We start from the raw sequence: 19942 nt of genomic DNA, 5'->3' as shown, positions 1-19942 counted from the left end.
ACAGTACTGAATTTTCATTCATTTATTCGTTAGAATGATGCTACTTTGGAGTCTGGTCCCAGAGGAAAGCTGATGTAAGGATACTTCCACTCCACCAGGCTGATGCAGGCCCTGCGTATCGGGTTGTTGAGAGTGAGGCAGAAGAGCGCCCGTGGAGGCCTGCTGTTGGTGGCGCTACCCTGCTTCTTGCTCTTGGCATACTGCTGCCTCTTCCTCTGCGACAGCGAGCCTACTGGAGCGCTGTCCGATGTACATATAGTCTGGGCGCCTTCGGCCCTGGCGTTTCTTGCCGCAGTGATCGCAGCTTGCCAGGACAGAGCGCCAGACTGGGGGAGTGACTGTCTGGAGAGGGAGGGGCTTTCTGACCAAAGGGGAGGAGCATCGCCAGAGGAAGGGGCCCGTGTGCTGATAGCATAGCTTGCCCCTGAGGATGAGAGAAAAACACATAAGGTCAAAAGGTTTGGAAAAATTCAACAGACTTTATACAGACAGATACTGAGAAATGACCCAAGCTAATTATTATTTTTTTTGTCCGGACACCACCTGAGCTGATAATCACTTCATCAGTTTTTCTTTGGTTAATCAGACACAGGATACACCACCATTTGTGTCAGAGCAGTTGGGGTTAGGTGCCTTGCTCTCAAAGGCACTTCAGCCCAGTGTTGTAGTCGAGTCACTAAACCTCGAGTCCGAGTCAAGTCTACAGTGGTGCTTGAAAGTTTGTGAACCCTTTACAATTTTCTATATTTCAGCATAAAAATGACCTAAAACATCATCAGATTTTCACACAAGTTCTAAAAGTATATAAAGATAACCCAGTTAAACAAATGAGACAAAAATATTATACTTGGTCATTTATTTATTGAGGAAAATTATCCAATATTAAATATCTTTGAGTGGCAAAAGTATGTGAACCTTTGCTTTCAGTATCTGGTGTGACCCCCTTGTGCAGCAATAACTGCAACTAAACATTTCTGGTAACTGTAGATCAGTTCTGCACACCGGCTTGGAGGAATTTTAGCCCATTCCTCTGTACAGAACAGCTTCAACTCTGGGATGTTGGTGGGTTTCCTCACATCAACTGCTCACTTCAGGTCCTTCCACAACATTTCGATTGGATTAAGGTCAGGACTTTGACTTGGCCATTCCAAAACATTAACTTTATTCTTCTTTAACCATTCTTTGGTAGAACGCCTTGTGTACTTATGGTCGTTGTCTTGCTGCATGACCCACCTTCTCTTGAGATTCAGTTCATGGACAGATGTCCTGACATTTTCCTTGAGAATTCGCTGGTATAATTCAGAATTCATTGTTCCATCAATGATGGCAAGCCATCTTGGCCCAGATGCAGCAAAACAGGCCCAAACCATGATACTACCACCACCATGTTTCACAGATGGGATAAGGTTCTTATGCTGGAATGCAGCCTTTTCCTTTCTCCAAACATAACGCTTCTCATTTAAACCAAAAAGTTCTATTTTGGTCTCATCCGTCCACAAAACATTTTTCCAATAGCCTTCTGGCTTGTCCACGTGATCTTTAACAAACTGCAGATGAGCAGCAATGTTCTTTTTGGAGAGCAGTGGCTTTCTCCTTGCAACCCTGCCATGCACACCATTGTTGTTCAGAGTTCTCCTGATGGTGGACTCATGAACATTAGCCAATGTGAGAGAGGCCTTCAGTTGCTTAGAAGTTACCCTGGGGTCCTTTGTGACCTTGCCGACAATTACATGCCTTGCTCTTGGAGTGATCTTTGTTGGTCGACCACTCCTGGGGAGGGTAACAATGGTCTTGAATTTCCTCCATTTGTCCACAATCTGTCTGACTGTGGATTGGTGGAGTCCAAACTCTTTAGAGATGGTTTTGTAACCTTTTCCAGCCTGATGAGCATCAACAAGGCTTTTTCTGAGGTCCTCAGAAATCTCCTTTGTTCGTGCCATGATACACTTCCACAAACGTGTTGTGAAGATCAGAGTTTGATAGATCCGTGTTCTTTAAATAAAACAGGGTGCCCACTCACACCTGATTGCCATCCCATTGATTGAAAACACCTGACTCTAATCTCACCTTCAAATTAACTGCTAATCCTAGAGGTTCACATACTTTTGCCACTCACAGATATGTAATATTGGATCATTTTCCTCAATAAATAAAAGACCAAGTATAATATTTTTGTCTTATTTGTTTAACTGGGCTCTCTTTATCTACTTTTAGGATTTGTGTGAAAATCTGATGTTTTAGGTCATATTTATACAGAAATATAGAACATTCTAAATGGTTCACAAACTTTCAAGCACCACTGTAAGTCATTAAAGAGCATTCCAAGTTGAGTCCGAGAACGAGACTCCAACCGCACCATTTGACGGTGGCTGTTGTTGCCTTTATGTGAAAGCGTCTCTGCTACCGTGTTGGACTAACGTTACTGTTCAACCACCCCATTTTAGTGAATAGGCTACAGATAAAAAGCTTGTTCATCACTCAGCAAGCCCCGCCCACTATCAACAGGGCAAATAACATGAGAGAGGGTTAACACTAGCTCGTATAATCAGTCAGCAAGCAAGTCCCTCTATCAACAGAGCATGTCACTTCCTTCTCTGCGGAGTCTTGCCAAATGACGACTGAAATTCGAGGTTGTCCTCGTCGTCTTCTCGACAGTTCTTCTACACATGGAACACATAGCGGTGCATTTTTTCCCACTGCACGAGAAGTCTGTATAAGCAAAGCGGACAATCCTAGGGGCTTCTCTCCAGGCATCTTAGGGCCATTAGCGTTCCTGAACATGACGTATGAACAGGTGAATGTGCATTCTCTTGCACAAAACTAGTACAAGAATTAATGTAGATATAAATATCTTCTGGCAAATTATTATGACATGTTGTAAAAAAATTAAGAAAAAACCCGAGTCCTTGTCTCCAATTTACAAGTCCAAGCCGAGTCAAGTCATCCCTGCTGGTCCAGGGAATTGAACCAGCAACCTTTTGGTCCCAAAGCTGCTTCTCTACCCATTACTCCATGGCTTCCCCAAAATGAAGCTATTACAAATGACTTTTTTTTTTCCTAGCTTGATAAAATTTCGTTTGTATAACACTGCTTACAACCTCGTAATCATGTTCGTAATGTCGTGTATAAACTTGTTCAATTGAAACAAAGAGAACGAGAAACAGAGAGAATCGATATACTGTCATGTGAAAAAGCAGAGCTGGAACTGGCAGAGCACTTTCCAGGTCACTTGATCTGCCACTTGCTGCCTTGCTGTCGAAAGAATGACGCTGTAACAAGTAGCATATCCTACAGACTAGGATTAATAGATAATCATGTATGTTGTCATTTTTACCTCCCGAGGCAAGTCAAATCCCATCCGCCAGCCGGGAGGGTGAAGGCTAACACGTGCTTTCACAGAGACACGTGCAGCTACTGCATCTTTTCAAACTGCTGTTCTTGCAATATCAGAGGCAGCCAAACTACGCTCTTCCATATGCATGCACTTGCAGACTGCCAAGTGTTGTTCTGATTGACAGGAGAGAGAGAGAGAGAGAGAGAGAGAGAGAGAGAGAGAGAGAAACGCCACGCTTCCCACTCAGACAGCGGGACCAGTTATGTTCTCCTGGACTCCTGGCTGTAGCATAATTAGGATTTGCGATCCTCCAGATCCCATGACAACAGGGTAAACACTTACACTGTTGCATCAATCAGAAGGTGTACCGCCGTTCGAGTACGGATCCACCGGTTATATCGACACGCCTGCAGCGCCTGTGCTTTATTTGTGCAGAATATCACTCCCACTCAGGTACACTTTCATGATGTAAATCAAATCTCGAAACACTTTATATGAAATGGACTTGGCATGCTACGAGATTATCACACGACTATTAATATCATCTCGAAAGAAGTGTTTGGATAAAAGTGAATCTCCTTGACAACGCCTCACAAACAGCAGAGTCTCGAACTGCAACGATGCTCCACATAGAAATGCTACGGATATGAAAGTGCTGGGTTTAAAATGGGTCCGTGGTTCCAGTCAGAACGTGGAATAGGTACACATCAGTCATCACAGTATTGCTACCATGGACACTTCCAAACATGATCATTCCCTCTACACCAGCCCAGGGGTTCTAAACATCTCTACTTTAATGCCCACCTATTCATACTTGTAATGAGTCAAGGCCCGTTAAAAAATTATTATTTTGGCTCAACTATTCTATTCAAATCTAATAATCTATTGTAAAGTGTATTAATGGGATGCGACATCACTCCCTGTTCCAGACGGGAGCCCAGGAATTAAATAAATGCAATAAAACACTGTTTTTAATTGTAGGTATTGCATTTAAAAAAAACTGGATGGATGTGCCAGAAGCCAAACCATGCATGCAGGCCGTTCTCAGTCAGAAGGGATTAATGATCTAAAAGTGGAGTCTGGTCCATTAACACAAGAACTTATTGCTATGTTTGTGTTCAGCAAACCAAGAAGTCCACTGAAAAGAAGTGGATATAGAAACCACTCAATGGGATTAGATCCTTACACGCCAAAAAAGAAGGATTTTTCCTACGAGTTGGAAAATTATCCGTCTGTTGAGTTCCCCGACATCTCAAACTACCTGGTGCTGCAGACATCGTTCTACACGGACACACAGATGAAAACCTGGAAGAGCATGGAGAAGTACAACTTTTATATATATTATATATATATGTGTGTGTGTGTGTGTGTCTGGGTTAAAGATCTGTGGACCAGGACACTACATGATAGATGGTGGTAGACGGATCTAAGTGCAGGAAGAGTGTTTATTAGCAGGCATGATATTTACAAAAATGAAAGCAAAGCAGAATCATAAAACAGAGTATTTAAACAAAATGATACTTCGCAAGGCGGTACGGTGGTGTAGTGGTTAGCGCTGTCGCCTCACAGCAAGAAGGTCCGGGTTCGAGCCCCGTGGCCGGCGAGGACCTTTCTGTGTGGAGTTTGCATGTTCTCCCCGTGTCCGCGTGGGTTTCCTCCGGGTGCTCCGGTTTCCCCCACAGTCCAAAGACATGCAGGCTAGGTTAACTGGTGACTCTAAATTGACCGTAGGTGTGAATGTGAGTGTGAATGGTTGTCTATGTGTCAGCCCTGTGATGACCTGGCGACTTGTCCAGGGTGTACCCCGCCCTTCGCCCGTAGTCAGCTGGGATAGGCTCCAGCTTGCCTGCGACCCTGTAGAACAGGATAAAGCGGCTAGAGATAATGAGATGAGAGAGATGAGATACTTCGCAAAGCCTCTGTGAAAACAGCATCCGTATCTGCACATGCTGATTGCGCTCAAATCAGTATCAGGTGTTTCCCATAACGACTGGGTCCCAAGTGTGCACACAACATGCTCCGTGAGCGAGCACGGCCGCTCGAGCTGCGCCAGACTCAAGTGCGAGTGTTCGCCTGCCATGTGACCACAACTTTTAGCTCGCCTGTACATCACCATCAAAATACCTCATTTTCATCGATAACCCATCGCAAAGCATCGCGAGCTGTAGTGTGACTGTAGCTTAAAGGAGAACTGAAGGCAAATTTATCATCATCAAAATTCTATTTATCTCATTTTATTAAATATCGGAATGCATTTTTGATCGCCATTTAGTCACTGCTATAGCAAGTTATGAGTGTTTGAAATATGCGATGTAATATCAGTCCATATGTCAAAGCAATGATCATAAGCAAGATTCGTCAAGACCTGTGCGAGACATTGTAGGACGGAAGTAAAACGTACAGCGGAAATCAAAGTGACCAACATCTGCCAACGTCGTCAAAAGACGCGCGCGCCCTCTTTCGAATGCTGATGTAATCAAGCCGGAAGTTTTGTTTGTTTTGATAGCAATCAGAAAAGTTTGAAAAAAGTAGGCAGTAATCGTCATTTAAACTCGTTTTTGTGCAATATTTCATTTGGACAACAGTTTTCAAAATGGCGGCACTGACACCTGGCTGACGCTTCACGTTTCGAAGTCTTGCACAAGTCTCATGAAGATCACGCGGATAAGCGACGCCTACCATGGACCAAACGAACTAAATTCAAGATGGCTAAAAGCTGAATAGGCCGATAAGTAGAATAGTTAATTGCAATTAGTTGTCAATACGAGTCACGATATAAGATTACGCAAACCGAAAACGTAATTGAATAACACGTTAATTAAGAAATAAAGCAAGTTTTAAAATGACTTCAGTTCTCCTTTAATGAGGCAAATGAGATGTCGGATGCAACCCAGCAATTGTACCCTACTATGAGTAAAAAATTAACTTCAACTTGGTGGTGGTGGTGGGGGGGGGAAATCGTGGCCCACTCAAGCAACGTTTCTCAACCCAAGGTGGGCCGCGATCCCCCCCCAAGTTGAAGCTAATTTTTACTTGTAGTAGGATATAATTACAATTCGTAGGGACCTGCTCTACAGTGGAGGAGGAAGAAAACGCCCATACGTGCAATTTAGCGATTATGGTTGTCATGTCTCAAAATTGACTTCTTTTATAACAAGCTCATTGGAAAGGTTGGAAGAAAAAGTCCCGCTTGAGAACATCTCATCAAACCTGGTGCCATTATTAGTACTACAACTGGCATCATGTGTTGTGGTCTAAGGAGACCAAAAGAAACTGTTCTGGGCAAAACACATCATCAGCATGTTTGATTCCAACAGAAGACGGCATACAAGGGAACGCACGAGTCCGAAATCTGGTTGCCTCTGCCAGGAGGTTCAGATCAGACCATAGGTGGAGAACAGGATAATGAAAGAACCATACAGTACCAGTTAAAAGTTTGTACACCCCTACTCATTCATAGGTTTTTCTGTATTTTGACTATTTTCTACATTGTAGAACAATACTGAAGACATTAAGATTATGAAATTACATGTGGAACGTAGATGGAATTATGTCTCTCATCTCATCTCGTTATCTCTAGCCGCTTTATCCTGTTCTACAGGGTCGCAGGCAAGCTGGAGCCTATCCCAGCTGACTACGGGCGAAAGGCGGGGTACACCCTGGACAAGTCGCCAGGTCATCACAGGGCTGACACATAGACACAGACAACCATTCACACTCACATTCACACCTACGGTCAATTTAGAGTCACCAGTTAACCTAACCTGCATGTCTTTGGACTGTGGGGGAAACCGGAGCACCCGGAGGAAACCCACGCGGACATGGGGAGAACATGCAAACTCCGCACAGAAAGGCCCGCGCCAGCCACGGGGCTCGAACCCGGACCTTCTTGCTGTGAGGCGACAGCGCTAACCACTACACCACTGTGCCGCCTGGAATTATGTGGTAAATAAAAAAAACAAAATATATTTCATAGTTTAGATTCTTCAAAGTAGCCACTGTTTACCTTGATGACACTTTGTACACTATTGGCATTATCTTAACCAGCTTCATGAGGTAGTCACCTGGAATGCTTTTCAATTAACAGATGTGCCTCGTCAAAAGTTAATTAGTGCAATTTTTTGCCTTTTTAATGCTTTTGAGGTCAAACAGTAAATAATAATACAGTAAATAGCCCTATTCTACAACTATAGTAATCCATATTATGTCAAGAATCGCTCAACTAAGTAAAGAGAAATGACATCCATCATTACTTAATTAAAGCCTCGGTCACAACTGGCTGTACGTGCTCCTACGGCCGGTCTACGTGCAAAAAAACGCAAGAAACGCACAGAGGGCGCGCATGAAACGCACGGAGGGCGCGCGTGTGACATGCTGATTTTCGAGCCGTAGACTGGCCGCAGAGGTTCTTTGTCATGTCAAACAAACTCTACGGGCGCTTACGTTTTTTTCAGTTTGCAAGACAAACTTACGGCCAACGCGCGTCTTTCTCCATGAACAAAAAAAACGCAGCGATTTGGGAAACGCCAAAAATCGCACGGCCAAAAAAATCGTACGTCCGGTTGTGACCTAGGCTTAATAAAAGTCAAGAAAATTAATTGATTTAGAAGGTGTGTCCAAACATTTGACTCGTACTCTGTGTGTGAGCGCTTTTTCCACAGAATAAAAACATGTATTCTACTCCCTTCTGCTGGGTTTATTGATGGTATGCAATATTGTTCTCATATCGCTTATCCTTCATGTATTACGCCACTCTCCCCAATGGAGAACGGGCGTGCAATATTGTTACAATATCACACATTGTTAAGACAACACGATGTCACACATCGGAGCTCGTGTGAAGATCCAATGACAAAACTTCTGCTGTGCATGCGCAGAATCATTTCTTTGTCGGCCAGGAGCGAGACAGAAGACGGGGTTAATTCAGTGATAGATTTAAGCACTAAATAAATAAACTGAAACTAAAAAATGCGCTGAAGACCCAAAAGGCTACCAAAACTTCATTATATATCTTTCATGCATATTTACAAGAGAAAAACATACCAACGGACATCGAAAAACTGGAAGAGAGACAAATCGGAGATGTAGAACTTCCACAATAGTGAGTGACTGACAGTTTGTACACAAACCTGGCCAGGAGGTTTGCTTCGTTAAAAGCCGAAGATTTGAAGTGAAAGATGCGCTGAACACCCAAAAGGCTACCAAAACTTCACTGGATATTCTTCATGCATATTTACAAGAGAAAAACATACCAACGGACATTGAAAAACTGGAAAAGAGAGCAATAGTGGAAATATTGTCAAAGTTCTACTTGGAGGTGAGGAAAAGTGATGGAGACTTTTACAAGAGGACTTCACTCGTGGACTTCACTCAGAAAATTCCTTTTGTTTTGAGCAACTGCAACGTAACAATTAACTACGACCAAAAGTAACTTTGAACTTGAACGGTCAACCTGGATATCACTTGTATATAAAGTTGGGTTGTTGTTCAGGCTTTTTGGACTTGTACCATTTTTATTGTTAGAACTTTGATTTTGTACATGCACATTGGATTGATAGAATATTGAATTACATTCGATCAGATTCAGCATTCAATATTGGCAAGTTACTGCCCTGTTCTTAACTTTTTGTAAAATCTATAATTGTTCCATCGAATGTGCATGTAGTATAATAACAAGAATGATAATAATGTTGGCGGCACGGTGATGTAGTGGTTAGCGCTGTCGCCTCACAGCAAGAAGGTCCGGGTTCGAGCCCCGTGGCCAGCAAGGGCCTTTCTGTGCGGAGTTTGCATGTTCTCCCCGTGTCCGTGTGGGTTTCCTCCGGGTGCTCCGGTTTCCCCCACAGTCCAAAGACATGCAGGTTAGGTTAACTGGTGACTCTAAATTGACCGTAGGTGTGACTGTGAGTGTGAAAGGTTGCCTGTGTCTATGTGTCAGCCCTGTGATGACCTGGCGACTTGTCCAGGGTGTACCCCGCCTTTTGCCCGTAGTCAGCTGGGATAGGCTCCAGCTTGCCTGCGACCCTGTAGAACAGGATAAAGCGGCTAGAGATAATGAGAATGAGAATAATAATGTTGGCTGGCTTTTTTCATGGTACACGACCGTTCAGTAGTTTGGGGTCACTTTGAAATGTCCTTATTTCTGAAAGAAAAGCACTGTTCTTTTCAATGAAGATCACTTTAAACTAATCAGAAATCCACTCTATACATTGCTAATGTGGTAAATGACTATTCTAGCTGCAAATGTCTGGTTTTTGGTGCAATAGGTGTATAGAGGCCCATTACCAGCAACTCTCACTCCAGTGTTCTAATGGTACAATGTGTTTGCTCATTGCCTCAGAAGGCTAATGGATGATTAGAAAACCCTTGTACAATCATGTTAGCACAGCTGAAAACAGTTGAGCTCTTTAGAGAAGCTATAAAACTGACCTTCCTTTGAGCAGATTGAGTTTCTGGAGCATCACATTTGTGGGGTCGATTAAATGCTCAAAATGGCCAGAACAATGTCTTGACTATATTTTCTATTCATTTTACAACTTATTGTGGAAATAAAAGTGTGACTTTTCATGGAAAACACAAAATTGTCTGGGTGACCCCAAACTTTTGAACGGTACTGTACATCAGATATATTCCATTCAGCTACTCATCTTCAACTCATTCAATATCATGCTAGCTGAATGGAATATATCTGATATACCACTCAACACCGGTTAGCGCTGTCGCCTCACAGCAAGAAGGTCCTGGGTTCGAGCCCCGGGGCCGGCGAGGACCTTTCTGTGTGGAGTTTGCATGTTCTCCCCGTGTCCACGTGGGTTTCCTCCGGGTGCTCCGGTTTCCCCCACAGTCCAAAGACATGCAGGTTAGGTTAACTGGTGACTCTAAATTGACCGTAGGTGTGAATGTGAGTGTGAATGGTTGTCTGTGTCTATGTGTCAGCCCTGTGATGACCTGGCGACTTGTCCAGGGTGTACCCCGCCTTTCGCCCGTAGTCAGCTGGGATAGGCTCCAGCTTGCCTGCGACCCTGTAGAAGGATAAAGCGGCTAGAGATAATGAGATGAGATGAGACCACTCAACACCAGCTAATAATATTTAAATATGTTTACAGATTAGTCAGTTATAATGTAGTGAAAATGGCAGATGTGTAATATAGAGCAGGCTTTGGAAGAAACCGTCCGTTCAACTCACACTGCAAGCATTCCACTTGCACTTCTGGCACGACAGTACACTTTATTTGTATTAAGAAAACTAATACCCAAATTTACGACCTTGTCAATGAAACATGATGGATGAGGACAGGCAAAGTCAGGCAGCTGCGATTACAACACAGCTTAATTTAAAAAAAAAAAAGTGACATGAGACAGTGGTCCGCTGAACAAATGGACTGCGAGTATTGTGAGTAATGTAAACAGTTTTAATGAAACTCCACGTTGCACCATCATGACATCTTTGGAGAGGTGTGGGGTTTATACTTCACTCAAGTAAGTGCCTGAAAAAGAATACAGACGAAGAGTAAAATAAGGGCGGTGGGACGTACGTGCCTCTGATGCGGCTGGGGTGGACTGTGAAACGCTTGTTCAAATGGAAGCGGAACTGCCGCATGTGACATCTGGCATAAATTCCCTTTACGACAGATTTCAGAAGCATCAAGCCGTGAGAACATAATTAAGAGGTCTATGAAGTCTCATTCATCCAAGTCATTAAAATGTGTCATAGTAGTAAATCAAAGTGAACCTCAGCTTCTCTCATATTCATGAGCTATCTGAAGGGAAAGTCCCAATTCTAACATGATTCATAAAATATATATATGACTTGTTTTAACTGTAATATTTAATATATAATCGCACTAAATCTAGCGAGAGATGAAATGTTAAAATTACACTCCTTACTCAGCCATCCTGACTTACAGATAACAGTTTTTTGCTTTTTTTCATAGATCTAAATCTAGAACCGCTATATGTGGTGGGTTTGATTTTGGTTTTTTTTGCTTTTTTTTTTGTCCACAAAGAGAAAGGGTTTGTGTAGACCCCTAAAACAGAGTGTAACAGAAAGGGTTTGACATACAACCTCTTTCGGGAGGTAATAACCTGTGAAAAAGAGTGGACATGACAGAAATAAGCATTGCTAAGGAGATTATTTTAAAGTTCTCCATAGAATTTGACTTGCCTTACTCAGATACTGTTTCTCTTTCCATTTTCCGATAATTCTGAGTTCCAGTCAACGTTAGGACGGGATGTTATACAGTTACAGTGCTGATGTGATGAATTACAGCACAAAATGCTTTTTGAGGTGTATTGGGTATCGTTAGTACTGTATATACCATCGAGCATTGGATACTTCTAGTGACGAGTAGACTGGATATTAAACTCGTCATATTCATGTTTCTAAATGCAACACTTGACTGGCACAATTACATGGTGAAATATATCATCTACAGTATCAACTATTATAAAACATACGGGACACTTTTTCCATGGAATAAAAAAACGTGTATTCTACTCCCTTCTAGTGGGTTTGTTGATGGCATGCAATATTGTTATCGTATCGCTTTTCCTCCATGTATTACACCGCTCTCCCCAACAGAGAATGAGCGTGCAATATTGTAACAATATTGCACGCTGTCAAGACAACACAACGTCACACATCGGAGCTCGTGCGAAGATCCAATGACAAAACTTTTCTGCTTCGCATGCGCACAACCATTTCTTTGTCGGCCGGAAAAGAGAGAAGATCCAGTGCTAGGTTTAAGCACTAAATAAATAAACTGAAAATGGAAACGAAAAAAGATGCACTGAACACCCGAAAGGCTACCAAAACTTCATTATATATATATATATATTCTTCAAGAGAAAAACATACCAAGGGACATTGAAAAACTGGAAAAGAGACAAATCGGAGATGTAAAACTTCCTCGGTAGAGAGTGACTGACAGTTTGTACACAAACATGGCCGTGAGGTTTGCTTCGTTAAAAACAGAAGATTTAGAGATACATTTTGAAAGAGAAAGACACGCTGAACACCCGAAAGGCTACCAAAACTTCACTGGATATTCTTCATGCATATTTACGAGAGAAAAACATACCAACGGACATTGAAAAACTGGAAAAGAGAGCAATAGTGGAAATATTGTCAAAGTTCTACTTGGAGGTGAGGAAAAGTGACTGAGACTTTTACAAGAGGACTTCACTCAGAAAAGCCCTTTTGTTTTGAATAAATGCAACGTAACAATTAACTACGACCAAAAGTAACTTTGAACTTGAACGGTCAACCTGGATATCGCTTGTATAGAAGTTGGGTTGTTGTTCAGGCTTTTTGGACTTGTACCATTTTTATTGTTAGAACTTTGACTTTGTACATGCACATTGGATTGACAGAACACTGAATTACATTCGATCAGATTCAGCATTCAATACTGGTAAGTTACACCACTGTTCTTAACTTTTTGTAAAATCTATAACTGTTCCATCAAATCTATATGTAATAATAATAATAGTAATAATAATAATAATAATAATAATAATAATATTGGCTGGCTTTTTTCATGGTATATCAGATATATTCCATTCAGCTACTCGTCTTCGACTCGTTCAGTATCATGCTAGCTGAATGGAATATATCTGATATATCACTCAACACCAGCCAATATTATTTAAATATTATACATAAGGGACACTTTTTCCATGGAATAAAAACATGTATTCTATTCTCTTCTAGCAGGTTTCATAGCATGCACTATTATTAGCATATCGCTTATCCTACGTGTATTACGTCACTCTACCCAATGGAGAATGAGCGTCAAATATGGTTTACGATATTGCATGGTTGTCAAGACAACATGACGTCACATGTCAGAGCTGATGCAAATACTCATTAAGAAAGTTTTCTGCTGCGCATGCGCAGAAGCATTTCTTAGCCCGCAGTAAACTGTCGCAGCGAATTGAAAATGCCATAAGATACATATTACGCATAAAACTTCCGCACTAATGAGCAACTGAGACAGTTTCTGAACAAACATGGCCGCCAGGTTTGCTTGGTTAAATATGGAAGATTTTGAGAGAATTTTGAAAGAGAAAGCCTGAACATTGAATTACATTGGATCAGAATAAGCATTGGATATTGGTAAGTTACCCCCCCCCCGTTCTTAACTTTTTGTAAAATCTATAATTGCTCCATCAAATGTGTATGAATTAATAATAAATAATAATAATGGCTTTTTTGTGGTACATCAGATTTATTTTTTTTGCGGCCCGGTTTCCATCAAATCATGCACTCTGATTGGCTCGTGAGCGGTCCTGAATCCTACGATCCAGACCCCGGTTATGGACCTCTGGCAACTCGCTCATTCACAACAACAACAAACATAGTAGCAATTTTTTGTCAACATTTATTTTCGCATTTCTCAGTATAATAGCATTAATTTTACAGCATGGATAGCGATAACGACAGTGTTCACAGCAAAAGCAAGTTTTACTACCCTGAGAAAGAAGAAATAAAAGAAAACATTTCAGGAGAAAGCTAAAAACAAGCTTGTAGCAGGTTTGTTCTAAATATGGTTTCCCTTTCGGGCGCTCTCAATTTTTGTTAGAATTTGGTAAAGAAAAAAATTTATATATAGTTTACCAGCTTAAGGTCGGTCCGTATCATGAAATACCATGACCTCAGCCTTAAATACTGACCGAGGCCTCATTTTCAAGACCTCGGTCATGGTATTTCATGATACGGACCTCCCAGCTGGTAAAAAAAAAATAAAAAAAAAAATTATCTATGGGTCCGTCTCAGAAACTGGTCTCTCATTTGGGACATAATGGTCAAAAAATAAATTTTCTAATTTTACTTTTTTTTTTTTTGCATTTCCCTAACACTCAATGTTTCTTTTGTCATGTTTAATAAGAATAAAGGTAGTATCTTGCTTTATCTGGCCTCCACTGTGGAAATTTTTTTTGATTACAATTCAAATGCTTTTGTAAAATTGATTTTCATATAAAATAACTCCATCATGAAGAATTAAAGCCCCTCCTTCACAGATGAGTGAAAATATTGAATAAATTTCCTGTTTTTGATTGCTTGGGTTAAAAATGCCAAGTTATGATGACTGAATTGATTATTCACTTAAATATGAATAATATGATACATTTTGGGTATTTGATATGGCGAAATAGGACACAATGGTAAAATCAAGAACACACCGGAAAGATGAGAATAACGGCGGTGGTAAAAGAACAGCGACTGTACCGGCTGAAGGTCGCGCGGGTCTCTGCTGCGGCGCGCGAGCAACGGGACATCACTACCGCACCGGACGGAGCGCGAGGCGGGGGTGGGGCAAAATGACTGGCCATAGATTCTATCAAAAGTTTGATCTAAATTGACCATGGTTGCAAAATATTGGCCAAAAATATGCAAACGCTATGAAATATGAAAGTGAGATTGAAAAAATATATATATATACTGCAAGACTAAAACAGAATAAAACTGTCAAAACTCACCTTTTCAGTGATAACGTCCGAACAGATCACCCGCGTAACAGAAAGACCGCAAATGGAAGCACGATCAACTTCTAACTGTTGGAGTGGAAAATTCCATTCTACACATGCAAATTATTAATGTGTGTCCTTCCCCGCACACAAATAACACGCTACGGTAAAAAATAGACCACAACTCGTTTTATAGCTCAGAAATTCATACAAGACCAGCTACCATCGTAACATATTCTTGAAGAAACATATTCTATACCCAACTTTCAGCTTTCGTTTTAAAAACAAAATCGCAGATTTATAACTAAATGTTTATATGGCGTAGTGATTTTAAGTTACTACTTTTGGTGAGGTAGTGACCTTGACCCTGAGGCTTTCCGTTTTATCAAAACACTCGATCGTATTGGTTTTGGGTATGCGGAAAATGGAGTTACAACAGTGATCAAATATTTTGCATGATGTTTTATTACGGTTATGATTATTCTGTGAGCGCACCGATCTTTAGGTGTATAAAGTTACAACTTAAAATACAATTAGTGATAACTGTAGACTTTTCAGTGGACTACAACCTTTTTAAAGGAATGCGATGTAGTCAACCATTTATCATGTCCCAGATCAAGCCGCCATTTTTCCACAAATTTGCAGAATTTTTGCCAAATTCTGAATAGAGTATTCACATCAAAGATTTAGTTTTATCTGGATTATTTCTTTCATCATTTTATTTCAAATTAAAACCAACATCACCATTCAAAACCGTATAGTTTACCCCCACAGTACCCAGTTTCTGAGACGGACCCATGTCCATATTATATATATTTCCATTCGGCTAGTATGACACTGAACTCGTCTTTGACTCATTCAATATCGCGCGAGCTGAATGGAATATATCTGATATACCACTCAAAGCCAGCCAATACTATTTGAATATCGTGATGTTGTTGTTGTTTTTGCCTCATTTGCCCACGCATAAGAAATCTGTCCAGTCTCTTGTTCTTCTTGCAGCTTTTTTCACATTTCTACACATAGTCGATTGGTTAAGTCAAAGGGCTTAGCTCTAGCATCAAAGATTGTTTTATCTGTATTATTTCTCATCTCATTTCATTATCTCTAGCCGCTTTATCCTGTTCTACAGGGTCGCAGGCAAGCTGGAGCCTATCCCAGCTGACTACGGGCGAAAGGCGGGGTACACCCTGGACAAGTCGCCAGGTCATCACAGGGCTGACACATAGACAACCATTCACACTCACATTCACACCTACGCTCAATTTAGAGTCACCAGTTAACCTAACCTGCATGTCTTTGGACTGTGGGGGAAACCGGAGCACCCGGAGGAAACCCATGCGGACAACATGCAAACTCCACACAGAAAGGCCCTCGCTGGCCACGGGGCTCGAACCCGGACCTTCTTGCTGTGAGGCGACAGCGCTAACCACTACACCACCGTGCTGCCCTGTATTATCTCTTTCATCATCTCATCTCATTCATCTCATTATCTCTAGCCGCTTTATCCTGTTCTACAGGGTCGCAGGCAAGCTGGAGCCTATCCCAGCTGACTACGGGCGAAAGGCGGGGTACACCCTGGACAAGTCGCCAGGTCATCACAGGGCTGCCACATAGACACAGACAACCATTCACACTCTCATTCACACCTACGCTCAATTTAGAGTCACCAGTTAACCTAACCTGCATGTCTTTGGACTGTGGGGGAAACCGGAGGAAACCCACGCTGACACGGGGAGAACATGCAAACTCCACACAGACTCGTTCAATATCACGTGAGCTGAATGGAATATATCTGATATACCACTCAAAGCCAGCCAATACTATTTGAATATCATGATAAGTTGTTTTTTGCCTAGTTTGCCCACGCATAAGAAATCTGCCCAGTTCTTCTTGCAGCTTTTTTCACATTTCTACACATAGTCAAAGACTCTTGCCCATGCCCAAGGGCCCACTTTGGCAGTGCCGGGGCTCAAACCTCTGACCCTCTGATCAATAACCCAGAGCCTGAACATAGTGCAGATAGCATAACCGAGGCCTGATGTTATTAATCTCTTCTGAAATCTTCCTCAGAGAGCCCAAGACCTGTCGGTTATCTTGTTCCACTGATAAAAAAAAAAAAATCGTTCAACGATGTATCGACACGTCCCTAATCCGACAGTGCGTTTCGAGGCTTCTAAGCTTAAACCATTCCAATCAGAAGAGAAGAGGTGATGGTGAGACACAGTGCACCCGGGATTCGCCTGCTGTTCGAGATCTCGGAGAAACCGGGCAGGAACCGAGCGAGCGCGTGAGCATCAGCATCACTGTGCCAAGAGGCGCGCGCCGCTTCTTACCTTCAGTCGGTTCCTCTGGCGCGTCCATGCCGCCCTCCGCATTGAAAGTCCGTTGGCCGAACCGGCTTCACCGCAGGAACCAGCACACACGCGTCAAATCGGTATTCACGCCGTTAATCCACGCGTTAGGGTTAGAACGTGCCTCCTCGCGGAGCGCCATGGAGCGCTTGCGGCAACATCCGGGTGCTGTTCTCTTCCTCACACCGCGGCTTTAACCCTCATCCAGGCGGGATGAACGGGCTCACATCCGGTTCCCCTGAGTCACAACCCGGCTCCGAAAGGCGGACTGAAAAGTGCACTAGTCCGTGTACAGACAGGAGCAACAGTTTCCTGATGGATGTGTGAAGGAGGCGACAGCGCTGCTGCTGCTCCACACACACACACACACACGCACGGGGTCACTGTCGAATCCCATTAAAGCGAGCGTTCACGGCACCGCTGATTAAAGGCTCTTAATTAAGGGTTGTTTTACAATCACATTTAACACTGCAAAACAATGATCTCTTGTTGAGAGAAAATATCTTTAATATGGGTGAATTTATCTATTATTTCTTATTAGAAGTTTACTAGATTCAAGATTTTTTTTTATTTGTCATATACACAATAACAGACACAGAGGTTTATTATTCAGCTCATTATCTCTAGCCGCTTTATCCTGTTCTATAGCTGGAGCCTATTCCAGCTGACTACGGGCGAAACTCTGGACTGGACTGGACTGTGGGGGAAACCGGAGCACCCGGAGGAAACCCACGCGGACACGGGGAGAACATGCAAACTCCACACAGAAAGGCCCTCGCCGGCCACGGGGCTCGAACCCGGACCTTCTTGCTGTGAGGCGACAGCGCTAACCACTACACCACCGTGCCGCCCCGGTTTATTATTGGGTAATCTCATCTCATCTCATCTCATTATCTCTAGCCGCTTTATCCTGTTCTACAGGGTCGCGGGCAAGCTGGAGCCTATCCCAGCTGACTACGGGCGAAAGGCGGGGTACACCCTGGACAAGTCGCCAGGTCATCACAGGGCTGACACATAGACAACCATTCACACTCACATTCACACCTACGGTCAATTTAGAGTCACCAGTTAACCTAACCTGCATGTCTTTGGACTGTGGGGGAAACCGGAGCACCCGGAGGAAACCCACGCGGACACGGGGAGAACATGCAAACTCCACACAGAAAGGCCCTCACCGGCCACGGGGCTCGAACCCGGACCTTCTTGCTGTGAGGCGACAGCGCTAACCGCTACACCACCATGCCGCCCCGGTTTATTATTGGGTAATGAAATTCTTATTTTGCAACTGCCCGACCAAACTACGCTTACCAATATAAAAAGAAATATCTCATCTCATCTCATTATCTCTAGCCGCTTTATCCTTCTACAGGGTCGCAGGCAAGCTGGAGCCTATCCCAGCTGACTACGGGCGAAAGGCGGGGTACACCCTGGACAAGTCGCCAGGTCATCACAGGGCTGACACATAGACACAGACAACCATTCACACTCACATTCACACCTACGGTCAATTTAGAGTCACCAGTTAACCTAACCTGCATGTCTTTGGACTGTGGGGGAAACCGGAGCACCCGGAGGAAACCCACGCGGACACGGGGAGAACATGCAAACTCCACACAGAAAGGCCCTCACCGGCCACGGGGCTCGAACCCGGACCTTCTTGCTGTGAGGCGACAGCGCTAACCGCTACACCACCATGCCGCCCCGGTTTATTATTGGGTAATGAAATTCTTATTTTGCAACTGCCCGACCAAACTACGCTTACCAATATAAAAAGAAATATATGAAATATAAAATATAAAGTGCATATGGAATGCAAAATATAAAGGTAGAGTGAAAAATGAAGATAACATTTAAAAAAAAAGGAGGCAAACAAACAATGTGCAAACATAGAGGTAGATAGATATACTGTGCAATGTCTTTAAAAAAATTTTTTTCTTATTCTATTGGCAGATAATTTTGCTCATTTTAAGCATCTAGAAAGAAGGCTTGAAATGAGTAAAAACGTCTCAAAGTAAGCTAAATAATCTTATATTTGAGTTCTGGTAAACTTCTGATAAGAAATAATAGATAAATTCACCCATATTAAAGAGATTTTCTCTCAACAAGAGATCATTTTTTGCAGTGTAACACTTATTATCTTCAATATCAAAATGCTTGACTAAATAAACTTGGTTGTTTATTGTAGCCCTGTGATAGCTCTATTTACCATGCAAAATAAATTTGGTGATAACGTTATTTTTGGTGAATGTATGGCGATATATGTCATGTTTAGCAAAATTACTCGTGTCATTTAGAAAAAGTGCTTTTTTGACCACAGGTAGCTCCAAAAGGGATGCACTTAAATCATTCTTTATACCATAAAACACATATTTGGTTCCATATCATTGGAAACATAGTTAAGTTTTAATGCTGAATGCCAGTAAGTTTTCAGACTATTTTGATCAAATTAGTATGTAATTGTGTCAAAAAATGTCCTCTCCGAGACAGCTAATTTTTCAATATAAAATAACATATCTAAAATGATGGCAGCACGGTGGTGTAGTGGTTAGCACTGTTGCCTCACAGCAAGAAGGTCCGGGTTCGAGCCCCGTGGCCGGCGAGGGCCTTTCTGTGTGGAGTTTGCATGTTCTCCCCGTGTCCGCGTGGGTTTCCTCCGGGTGCTCCGGTTTCCCCCACAGTCCAAAGACATGCAGGTTAGGCTAACTGGTGACTCTAAATTGACCGTAGGTGTGAATGTGAGTGTGAATGGTTGTCTGTGTCTATGTGTCAGCCCTGTGATGACCTG

At 42.5% G+C, this 19942-nt stretch overlaps 1 protein-coding gene across 14 annotated transcripts in view; it reads right to left on the bottom strand.

The window, feature by feature from the left end:
* cacna1db (calcium channel, voltage-dependent, L type, alpha 1D subunit, b) overlaps positions 1-19942 on the bottom strand; it is a 410093-nt gene that overhangs the window by 361499 nt on the left and 28652 nt on the right. For all 14 annotated transcript variants that reach the window (XM_060931662.1, XM_060931659.1, XM_060931664.1 and 11 more), the window contains exon 2: positions 85-424. In XM_060931662.1, coding sequence (XP_060787645.1) covers positions 85-424 — 340 coding nt within the window. The remainder of the gene's footprint in view (positions 1-84; positions 425-19942) is intronic.

Source organism: Neoarius graeffei, chromosome 10, assembly GCF_027579695.1.
Source record: "Neoarius graeffei isolate fNeoGra1 chromosome 10, fNeoGra1.pri, whole genome shotgun sequence".
Lineage (NCBI taxonomy): Eukaryota > Metazoa > Chordata > Actinopteri > Siluriformes > Ariidae > Neoarius > Neoarius graeffei.
Note: the sequence above shows the minus strand (reverse complement) of the source record. Positions and strands in the feature narration are given on the sequence as shown.